Consider the following 12,485-nt stretch of genomic DNA (forward strand, 5'->3'; position numbering starts at 1 on the left):
CCGTGTTCTGTTGCTACTGAATAGGTCTAAATGAGAATTTTTCAGGATTCTCATTTCGTGAAGAAAAAGCCCCATTTTTATTCAGTCTGGCCTGAAAACAACAGTATGCCCACCAGAACTTCCCATGACGATACTGGAACAGTTGTGCTAGATTTCAGTTTCCTTTGGAAAAGGACCTTTCAAGGGAGATATTCCCAGCTCTACTGAAGAAATACAGAATTAATATAACCCTTGAGATACTTATTCACTGAAAAAAAAGATTCTTTTGTTCCATAGGTAAACAGAATAGATCTCCAAAGTGCACATCCATACAGGGAACTCTATTTTATATTACAATTTTATTCACTTGCTATGAATATTCACAACATTAATCTACTGCAGATAATCTATTCAGTATATTTGAAAATCCATTTATTTTCACTTATCGATATGCATGTGTTACACTTGTATATAATACAGTATTTTCAGTGTTGGTTTAAGAACAAAGAAACAAAGAAAACAAATACTGAGAAGCATGATGTAGATTTTTGACCAAAGAGATGCCATATTCCAGTTTTACAAAACAGCACATATACACTTTGCACTGTCCCAGACAATCTCTTTAAGATGCTACCTTCTGTCCTGTACCTGTTAGAACAAATCCATACAATATTAATCCATCCTAAAATACTGAGATACCTAGTTGCCGCTACAGTTTATCCTAATTAAATTTTAATCAGAAAAGAATATCTTTCCCTGCCAACATTTTTTATTATTTCTCAGCAGAATGATAGAATATACTTCTCAATTTTATTCCCAACAGTCATTTATTTTATTTAAGCTCTCCTGTGCAATAATACAGCAGAGGTAATGAAATGGTTTTGGAACAGCAGGGGCTACTGTGACAGGCAGAGCACTCCAGGGTGTTCATCCATCATGGAACTTAATATATAACTACCTAGCCATGTCAATGGTTTGTAATGATAAAATCATTTCCCTCTTTTCCAGGGAGTCTGGTAACCACACAAGACTTTTAAATAACCTTGCCCCTATACATTTTTGACTACCTTTAAGTCTGTGTGGTTTTCATTTCAACGCACCAAAGCATACAGTCGGAACTCCCTCACCCTCTCCAGTCAGCATGCTTACGCAATGTCACTAAAAGGAATCGCCAAATCTCTGTTGTATTACTCTGTACCATATTACAGATGGTACAATATACATTAAATGGAGTATAAAATTATACATTCCATAATAACTTAGAAAAAAAGCTCATAGATGCTTAAGGCCTTTAAATATTGAGGATTTTTTTCATGTAACAGCACATCACAAAGTTCAAAAATTGCTACTGAAACAGAAAATAAAAAAGTAAATGTGATTTTGGCAAGGATCAGATCTGAACTGGATGACTGTAAACAAGCAAAATACCCACGAACTGTAAATCTGGAAGGGCACTAGGACTTTTTTTCTTTATAGCAAACAGACTGAGCAGACATCTACATAAGCATCCAACAGTACTTAGGTTCAAGCAAGAGATTTTATTTTTTAATAAAAAGACAAACATTCTGAATGATTACCATCCAATTTCATAATTGTAAAACTCATTTACATCCCTGCCTACCTTTATAAAAAGGGATGAAATACTGTCGTTGACTGCTTACCATGTATTTCAATGAATTAAGGGTTGGGAAAGTAAAGTACGCATCAGGAACACATATCTCCTTCCAACTAAATGGAAATGTATTATCTTAAAGGTATAAAATGCCTTATAATGGAAGTGGTAATTGAGTTTTGACCACTACTTTTTTAACTGCCAAAGAGCTGCAGTAGTTGGTTAGCCTTAGGGAAACATGTCAACCTGACTATACATTTTAATATGACTGATGTATTCAGATAACTATTACTTGTCAACAATAATTATTAACAATGGATATATATTTCCATTCCTATAACAAAAGCAACTTCAAGATGTTGAAATATGTACCTTTGAGAGCTCCAAGATTAGAATACAAATAAAAATGTCTAAAACTGCGCCATGCCAGAGGACAATTTCTGCAACAGAAATTTAATTAAGCAGTGTGCAGTCCCGCCAGCAATCTGAATGGTGGACCAGGGATCATTTTAGAGAGAAGGAACCAATAAGTTTTGGAGGTTGACTTCATCAAGATGAAAAGCCACCAGTCTGAAATGAAGCATTCGAAAGATTGCTGCTTTTCTGCACCTTTTGAATATCAACGCTTGTGATTACAGCTGCAAATTCCTCAGCAAGTGCAATTTTACAAGTGTACACAGTTCAATCAGTTGAAATCTTTGTGACACAGAAGTTCAAAATAACTTTCCAGTAGTTTTGATCTCAAGGCTGCTGCTGATTACAAGCCAGGTTCACATTGAAACAATTGATTCTGAAGGATACACCCCAGCAGTATAAAATTTCACTTCAAGGATTGCCTGGAGGAATGAAATTCCTATGTGTTGTATTTAATGTTATCAGCCTTGAGACTGAGTTGATTTGTCTTTAGCTATCGGGTTACCTGTAAAGAAAAAGAAAATCAGAAAATCAAAACTGTACATACAGAATCTACTTCCGAAGTACTGGAAACTGAGACTGAAATATAAGATCTCTGTCCAGAAAAGCTCTCTCAGTTGTTTTCAAATAAGTGAATAATTCCCAATGGTATTAATGGGATTGCTCCCCAACTTAAATTGTGTGTTTAAGTAAGTGCTTTGTTGGAATTGGACCCGACAAGGAGAAATTGAAATGTGACTGTGCTTAAAAATATAATAAAAATTTTTGAAGGTCACAAATTACCAACCCACAAATGTCAAAAGCACTGGTTTCAATGAAAATTTCTGTATTTTTTTCTCCTTTTCAATGTTAGAACTCTGCATGGTAACAACTATATGCTTTTAAAACATAAGCCATTGAGTATAACAGTGACTGATACTGGAGACGTATTCTTCCATTCTTTGCATGCTACTTTAAAACACAATGTCCTGTTAAGGGCTAAATGTATCTTAGCAAGCAATAATCACTTCACGGAGAAACAGGAGAATCATGCATACATACACAAGAGATAGATATATCCTGTTATTCACAGGTATAAAATAACTACCAAGGAGTTCACTTAGAGTGGTTTCACCCAGCCTAACATGAAACAAGAGTGGAACAGAAGGACCACAGAGAGAGGGGGAGACAAAGCATTTCACAGTAATTGGACTTTCCCTGTGTCTGATTTGGATTTTAAACATTAAGAGAAAAAAAAAAATCCATCATATCAAAGAAACATAACTTTAAGGAATATTTCTGCTGTGTCAGTGGATACAATTAATGATCACGTAACATTTTAATATCAAATTGTGTCAGGGGACAACATCCCAACTCTTGAGGAACAACCCATTGGAACGGTCACAATAACACTTTATGACATCAAGGGGCATATGCTTTTCATTTTGATCACAGAGAGAAGGGTCATGCTCCTTAATGATGAAACATTCTTTTGCCCTCAGCAAAACTGTTTGCATACAGCTCTTGTCGCCTCTGCAGAACATAAACGTAGAGCAGAATATTAAAAGGACTGTTCAAGGAGTTCATTACTTCAGTTTGCCTTCTCCACCAAGTTGTTTCTAGGAACTGCACTTAAGAAGGCAATAATAAAATTGTGCTTTGTGATTTTTATGATACATGGGTTTATTTATTACAGTGCTCTTGTTTTGTTTTGTTCTTGCTGTTGGAAACAGCCTCATGTGGCCCCTTCTATAGTGGAAGATTGCCTGAAAAAATAATGAAGAATTAATTTAAGTCAGGCAACATATTTCTATGCCCTGCACCAAAGCTCAAAAGGCTGACACAGCATCTTATTGTTATTTATTTTTTGCTTTATTGTAACAAGCTGGAATTCTGCTCATGGACCCAGGTGCCACTGAGCTACATAATGTAAAATACACATCTTCTGATCCTATCCACAGGTGGATTTTTATTAGCTTCAGTATATATATATATTTATATAAACTGTGGTAAATCAACTAATGCAAAGCACACTGAAGACAGATCAAAGGATGTGAGACTCCCAAAGAAGCCATGCAGATGCAGGGTCAAAGCTTCTTTTTCAAACGACAGAATAGACCAAAACCAAAGCAGAACCAGAGGACAGTTTCCTCAGAGGCACAACTGGACAGGCAGTCACTGGAGCTCAGCTGAATTCTCTATTCTGCCTACATACCCACAGAGCAGACCTTTGCTATTAAAAAGAGAAGGTGCCAGCTGACTTTTGAGAGACCAAGTTGACCATGACCCAGCAATGTGCCCTTGCCACAAAGAAGGCTAATGGTATCCTGGGCTGCATCAGAGAAAGTATTGTCAGCAGGTTGAAGGAGGTGATCCTTCACCTCTGCTCAGTACTGGTGAGGCCACACCTGAAGTATTGTGTTCAGTTTTGGGGTCCCCAGTACAAGATGGACATAGAGCTACTGGAGGGAGTTCAGTAAAGGGCCACAAAGGCGAATAAGGGACTGGAGCACCTTCATATGAGGAAAGGGTGAGAGACTTGGGACTGTTCAGCTTGCAAAAGAGAAGGCTTAGGAGGGATCTCAAATGTGTACAAATACCTGAAGGGAAGGTGCAAAGAAGATGGAGCCAGGCTCTTTTCAAGTGGTGCACTGTGACAGGACAAGAGGTAATGGCCACAAACTGCAACACAGGAGGTTCCCCCTCAGGAAACACTTTTTTACTGTGAGGGTGACCAAGCACCGGCACAGATTGCCCAGGGAGGTTGTGAAGTCTCCATCCTTGAAGGTATTCAAAAGCCGTCTGGTCCTGGGCAACCTGCTCTAGGTGGCTCTGCTTGCGCAAAGGAGCTGGACAAGATGACCTCCAGAGGTCCCCTCCAACCTCAACCATTCTGTGATTTATTCTTTCTATTACATCCAGATCTGCCAATGCATGGGCTAAGGTGATAAACTACAGCTAGCAAAAAGAGTATTTTCACACATACATGACTGCTCAGTTACATGCCTGTTTGGAAGTGCAAATATGTTCTCTTCAGCCACAAAGAAACTCAGTAAAAACATAATCTGCAGGCCTATCTGCTCCCCCCCATCTAGCTCTACAACGATGTGGTGAAAATTTCCCTATAAAAGCAACATATACTGTTACATAGAATAAATAGGTGATATAAAGGAAAAAAAAATCAAATCAGATATAGCCATTCAAATCTCTTCTCTGTAACAGGTGGCTAACCATATACAAAGGTCATTTTGTTTATACAGACTGCACAGGAAGTCAAGCTGCATATTCCTAGTTTTTACGATTACATGATTGGAGTTTTTAACTGCTTTCCCTTGCCAGAATTGTTATTATTCCGCCTACTCTCTTTGGTTTTTTTTCTTTCCTTTTTTGTCTTAACTTTCACATCACACACTGCTACTCTGAGTATCATGCATAGTGGTCCACATTTACCTCTATGTAAGAAGGTAATACTTGTTATGTGCAAGCACGCATCAGCCATTAACATTAATGGCAGTTATATACTCATACGCATTAGGGAGACAATACACCTCTCGGATACTAAAGGCAATTTCATAAAGAACCAGTGAAATTTTAGCTAATATCTAGTGATGGTATTCCAGAAATGCTTAATTTTGGATACAGCAAAAGCTATTTGGTTTGAGTAGCCAGGAAGCAAGGTATTGTGCCAAAGGTCTTTACAGGAAAAGGGGGACTGATAGCAGTATGTGTCTGATCTTTAAAATCCTAAGAGAACAGTAACAGAGTAAATGGGTGCAAATAAAGTCTAATCAATTTTTCAATTAATAATTAATATGCATGGAAAATTAACTTTGCTGCTGTTTAACAATACAGATGAAAAAAAGGACATAAAACCTTTAGCATCCTAGGTGTTGATTTGAATTAAATTTTTCATTCTTGGAACATAATTACTCCCTTTATGCTAATATATTTTTCACATGGTTGTTATATCATAAATACAATGCATTAGACTCTCTTCACTTTCTTGTACTAAATGTGCAATTACAGTATAATTACTCTGCAGTTGCAGACTTTTTAATTTAAATTAGTGAGTGGCTGCTGTAAATTGGCTGTAATTGTATGTGAACTCACTTGTTTTATTTTAAAACAACAATATATAATTAAATGCAGCTGAAATTTTCCACATTTCTTCTGCTCACTAAATGTTCAAAACAGATTCAGTCTTTGGGTAGAGTATTTTTGCCAGGGTAACCCAGAATGGACCGAAGTTGAAAAGACCTCAAAGGCAGTGCATTAGAAAAGCTACCAGCTCAAGAGATTTTCTGGACAGCCTCCATTCCAGTGCTGCTGACAACGGGTGAAAAATGTCCTCACTTGCGAAATCCCCACAGCTGACGAATACAGCAGATAATACCGTCTATTCCATAAGAATAGATTCCCAATAAAAACCCAGACTGATACTTTTACTCAAGTCTGCCTTAGAGGAGGAAGGGAGGCAAATCAAGACTATAGGATGTAAAGAATGGCTGAGTGAATATTCTCTAAATAGTAAAGCACTTTCCCTTACTTTCATGCACCAAAGCATCAAAGTTACAGAAACACAATTAGGTATAGTACAAATCTTCTGTTTCTTCAGAGAAACAAATGTATCACTAATTATTGTCTAACTACAGAATAGTTTATACATGCAAATGAGGCATGTAATTAATTATTATTTAATAATGTTAGAAGAAAACAGATAAAAATATACCATATATTGAAATCAGTGTGTGCTGGAACATTTCATAAAACTTATACATTACTAATTTTTTGACTGGCAGCTCTTTCAATTTTTTTCTATGTTTATGGCAAACCATATACAAAATCCGTATTACAAACAGAGTCTTGAGTTTGCAAAGCCAAGCACCTGAAAGCTAGCAACTTGTCATTCTACGGGTGCCCTTACCCCTCCAATTCTCTCTCTTTTCCATCTTGCACAGTAAACAACAGAATTTAGTGGGGGAGGAGTGTTGGAGGGAAGCCTATTATAATGGCATCAGGACTATGTATCAATGCAAATGTAGAAAGGGGTAAATTTTTAAGCCAGTGTTTCTTCCCTCCATAGATGATTCTGCAATACGATGGGCCTCTGTTCCAGGTTTTCACCAAAGAATATAAGTAAAAACAAAAACTGGGGATTTCTTTTTAATTAGAACTGTTCCATCAATTGTATAGGACTCTGTGTGTGCTCATAGCCTGAGCGTGGTCTGAATATATTAAAGAATCATCAAGCTATCTTTTTTTTTTTTTCCATGAGATACATAGGACAGAGAAAGTAAATTGTTGTGGGGTTTTTTAAAGCAATTAATAGCTCACCCTGAGCTAAGTGGAATTTCATGAGACAAAGAAAAGCCATCTTGGCACCCCTAGCATTGTTCTGTAAAATATTAAAGGCCTGTGGGAAACAAAAATGGTGTGGGGATTTCTTTAAAAAACAAAAAGGGTCTCACAAATATATTTAATGAACAGCATGACATAAGCTAAATACAGAGAATGCCACATGAATACCTTAAATAAATGTTTGAAGAAAGAGATGTAAGAAAGAGCTTGAAGAAATGCCTAGCTATGGATTGTCTTCCAAGACATGGAGATAAGACAGAGATCTCATACTAAAAGAGCCCTTAATTTTATGCAGTACATTTCCATCCATTTTGTGTCCCTATTTTTATATTTTCTTATAACATACATAAACAGACCATAACAAAAAAAAGTAATAATACAGGGTCAACAAAGTGATTCTTTAGCAAACATTTCCTAATAAGGAATGGACTTGAAGAAGGCTATATCAGTTATATTTTTCCATGCTATAAATAACTTTGTTTTGGTAGTGAAAACCTAATACGAATATTACAGTGCAGAAACAGAAGGGCCCATACAACCAGAAACAGACATCTGCCAATGCATTTTTTCCACTTATGCCCTCTGTGAATGAGATCTAGGTTGGAAATGAATCTTTTGGACAGATGGAAGTGCACTATTTCCTGGAACTTCAAAATCCATACAGAGTGTTTGCCATGCACTATCATTCATATGTGGATTATGAAAGCACTTGTGCATATTTATTCACGGAAACATTTCAACTTGTAAGCTTGGAAGGTGCTTCTGATCTAATACTACTACCTTGTACCAGTGATACGTAAAAATACTGTGCAAACATTAACAGACTCACAATTTCCTCACAGCTTGAGAATCATGTAATTTATTTTCTAAGAAGTTGGAAAGCTGGACAAAAAAGGGCTGTTAAGGGCATTTTTGCAATAGGGCACCCATATGCATATCCACTTAACAGGAGATAGGTGTGAATTTGGGTGCTTATGCTAGAAAACTGAGTTTCAGGGGGCACAAGGAACCATTTCAAAAGTCTGAGAAATGTTAAGGTGATTCAACCATATTTCAAGGGTATGCTTGATAAAGTAACTGCAGCAGAGAACCGTGAGTTAGGAAACAGGCACATTTCTATATCACAGATCGCTATTTGACTTGGGCTAATGACAAAAGGCAAAATTTGAGTGATTTGTGAGCATTTTGGAAAACAGGTATTTAATGATAGCTCGATGGATTTATTTGCCTACAGTGAGGGTTACATATTGATAGATTTTTTTTCCAAGTCTTCACATGTTTCATTCCTGCTCATGAAACTTCAGCCCTACCTAACTTTTGATATCAAGACTCAAGAGCATTAAATTTTTCCCTTAACTTTATTGTAGGCGTGCAGTATAAAAAGTGTTAGTCTAAACATGTTCCCAAGTCTGTAATGGAGCAATTTTGAATTCTAGATCCTCAGGTCTGTCCTTCGGCAAACACATCTAGTTCATTTTATTAATTAAACAGAACATTTCCCAGTACACTTAAATGGCTCAAAAGTTTCCAGTGTCTTTGATAACTACAAGACTCTAAAGCTTTTAATTCTTTCATACTTTTATTGCACTGTGACTAATCAGAATTGCATTTGTGATAATTCTTGTACTTAGGACCTTCCATTAGAAAGAAGCAAACACATTGAAAACTCATTTCAAACAATGCCATTTGAAGTATAATTCTGTATTTCATGTTTTCCCACTGCTCTTAATGATTTCAGCAGAAGATTTTTGGTGTTAAAATGAAGACCTAGACAATCAGTGTTAAAAACTGTAATTAAAACTAAAAGGGTTTGGAAACCTTTCACATGTAAATTGAGCTTTCCGCTTGCTCTAAATAATCTTAAAGTTAGTACTAGAAAAATAGGTAAAGGAAAAATATTTAAGAGCATGGCATATGTTTCTGAAAATGGCAGAGTTCATCTTAAACATGGTTTTAAGATTGAACAGACATCTACCATATCTTAGGAACACAGTGGAAATACCCCTTTCTCAACTATTTCTGTATATTAAGTAATCCAGTATGGGATGCTAAGTTTTCAACTACAAAGCCACACCTAGCTGAATGTAGCAAGAGATACTCCCTTTTTAAGCGCTGTTCTCTTCTGCAGAGCACCTGTTGCTTTCCCATGACACTGAGCAACTTAAGTTCATCAGCTGGGTCTACCTTTGAAAGGAGAGTGAGTGAAGATGTTTAAAGGCTCCCAGAAGCATCTGACTGAGGCTGCTTAGGAGCGCGATGCAGTCTCTCCAACCACCCTCCTGAAGTTCTGCCCAAATAAGCCACGATTCCTGGGCATCTGCATCAAACTAAGCAACTACAATGAGGAGTAAGGTACAACAATTCCTGTTAATACTGTGTAAACCTGTATTTGTACACACCTGCTGCTCTGTGAGTAATAAACCAGGGCTGGAACACATTTTCTGGAGTGGTTTGACTCTTTATTCCTCAACGAACGTTCTGGCCCTTCCTTAGAATCCGACCAAGACTAGGATTCATCACAACTAGTGCTCCAACGTGGAGCCAGAATATTTTGTGTGTGTGGAAAAATCAAAAATTGTCATCAGGCACAGCAGAAACCTCCTTTCTCTACTTCTCCATTCGGACTTGAGGAGTTTTACACGTTTGCCTAAGAAACAAACACATGTCAAGTACTACACTGTTATGGAATTAGTTACAGAAAACAAAACTGGGATAGATGGAATTTTCTTTAACTTACAAGGAAAAGTACAAAGTGACAGGAAAAAACATATTTCAGAATCAGAGCAACTTCTTTTAACAAAAGAGCATGGTCTCAAAAACACCCCCAAGCAATAACAGGAACCCCAAAGGAAATGTTTAAACGTACTCAAATTCAAATTCATTGATTGTCACCAAGAAACAACAGAAACTGATAGATAACACTCATTTTTGCAGGTATATCAGCAATCTTTAACTATGATAAAACAATAATTGAAAAGTTCTTTGAAAATAAGTCCATGGATAGACCTGTGGTACACAAAAGATCCATGAAGTCAGAATACAATTCCTTCTAAATGAAAGATTTGTGTTCTTCCCACATATGTTTAAAGTAAAAAAACAAAAAACCAAAAAAAACCAAAAAAAACCAACCCCAAACAAAAAACCCCCCACAAACAAAAAACCAAATGAACGAACAAACCCACAAAAGTTTAAAGTTTGAAAAATGTGAGCATTCTGAGGAGAACTCTACTTACAGTCACTTCTATGGTTAGTAGGTTACAGGGAACACCATAAAATAATAGATGACACATTTCAAAAGACAGTATTCAATTCAGACAGCTAGTTCCTTATCTAGATATTTGAGGTAGTTTTTGGACCTGCTGATAATGATTGGTTCCAAAAAGGATTGCACAGCACCTCAAAAAATAACCTAAATTTCTTCAAATAATGCTTACAAAAAGATTATTATTTTCCTTTTTTTTTTCTTTAGGCTTTTTAACTTAAATGTCACACTGCAGATTATTAGAAACATACGTTACAAGATTAAACTCATATCTTTGATAACTTGTTGCTTTAATAAAATCTCTACACATTTAAATAATATGAAGCAAATTCATATGGCTTTGTATTCATATTTCCTTGAACTTGATAGTTTACAAAATAAACTTAATTGATACAACTCACTGGGACAATTATCATAGTGTATATCTGAAGAAGATATATGAGTTATGTCAGGGCTAAATCTAATTCATTAGTCTTTCTAAAGCACTTCATTATTATTCTCTTCCAAAAGGTAATGCCACTACAATGCACATACCTAAACTTTCTCAATGTTTCAGTAACTCAGCAGAGAAATTAAGTTCATGGTAGAATTGTTTTAGCTTCACAAAATTTTTCATTTACCAACAACAGTTTTATATTAAAAAAGACTTAAACATAAACCTTATTTTACTTTCTGTAACAGATAATAACTGTAGCAATTCAGACAAGGATATATCCTCTTGAGGTTTTTGTGGTGATCACAACTCCATAGTGGGACTGCAGCATGGCGGCAATAAAGACTGCAAGACAATTAATTAAATAAATGTAATTTTCCTCTCTTTTACACCACTTATACCATCTAGTCATCTCAAGTGGGAGAAAAAAACTACATTCCTCCTTTTTACAGATGAGGAAACTGAAGCATAATAGAGTCATGCTACCCTTCCGAGTGTGAGAAAGTAAATGGAGAAGGAGGGATGGGAACAGAGTCCTTCTGTCTTTGGCTTTATCTGACCTCACTTACCTAAAGAAAAGCCTACTGTTGTACTTAATTGTCAAGAAAAACCTGTAACAAGCAGTTTCCTGTGTTTAAGATTCTAAAAATGGAAAAATAAACCAAAAAAACCCCACTAGCTTTGTTTTAAACCCAGGTTGAGGTTTTAAATTGCCTGATAGGTATAACTGATTTTCATCTCAATATGTTTTCCAGAAGTTGGGTAAGATTGAACTTCAAATTATCCCCACTAAAAAATCAGGTAATCTAAATTCATCACATTTGATATCTTTTTCTTCTTCAGATGTTTATGGTGTGTTATTTTTTCCGGGATTTTGAATGGAGAGTAACAAGCCATTTGGATGAGATCAAAATAGAAACATAAATTAATTCCTTACCTGTAATTTTATCTTCTCTAAGAGGGTACCTGCTGCTCTGTTAGTGCAGTACTGATGTGTTTTCTGCCTTTGTCCCAAGCTTCAGAGATTCCTCTGGTGATTTTTCCCCACTTGCTTACCAGCTTCCACTGCTGGCATTTTGAGGTTGTGCACTCACATTTGGCTCCAGGAATACTGCCACAGCTGAGGGAATATAAGACAACTAAAAAACAATGTTAGAAAACAGCAGAGCAATATCCAGGCAGGAAAAAAATGTTTAAAGACAATGAATCAGTCATCAACTTGAAACACTTTGATCATTTTCCTCTCTCTTTCCATCCATTTAGAATCTCCAAATGAAGAAAAGATTTTCCCATGCTTGGAGGAATTTTAGCTAAAGTAGTGGGTGTTGACAGAGTAGTGGGTACCCATTCAGAGAATATAAAATTATTTTAAGGGAATCTAATTTTAACTTTCTCCAGTATGAGTACCCACCACGCCATCACTCTAACACAGATAAGAAAAAGAAGAA

At 36.3% G+C, this 12,485-nt stretch overlaps 1 protein-coding gene across 3 annotated transcripts in view; it reads right to left on the reverse strand.

Annotated features, from left to right (window-relative positions):
- Positions 1 to 319: 319 nt before the first annotated feature.
- TAFA2 (TAFA chemokine like family member 2) overlaps positions 320 to 12,485 on the reverse strand; it is a 194,545-nt gene continuing 182,379 nt past the window's right edge. For 2 of the 3 annotated variants that reach the window (XR_008575439.1, XR_008575438.1), the window contains exons 5-6: positions 9,742 to 9,989; positions 320 to 2,510 (exon numbers count right to left, since the gene is read on the reverse strand). Coding sequence is in view for 1 of the 3 variants with exons in the window: in XM_054813012.1 (XP_054668987.1) it covers positions 2,499 to 2,510 (12 nt within the window). In the remaining 2 variants the exon portion in view is untranslated. The remainder of the gene's footprint in view (positions 2,511 to 9,741; positions 9,990 to 12,485) is intronic. The other variant, XM_054813012.1, reaches the window with a different exon arrangement.

This window comes from Grus americana, chromosome 1, assembly GCF_028858705.1.
Source record: "Grus americana isolate bGruAme1 chromosome 1, bGruAme1.mat, whole genome shotgun sequence".
Lineage (NCBI taxonomy): Eukaryota > Metazoa > Chordata > Aves > Gruiformes > Gruidae > Grus > Grus americana.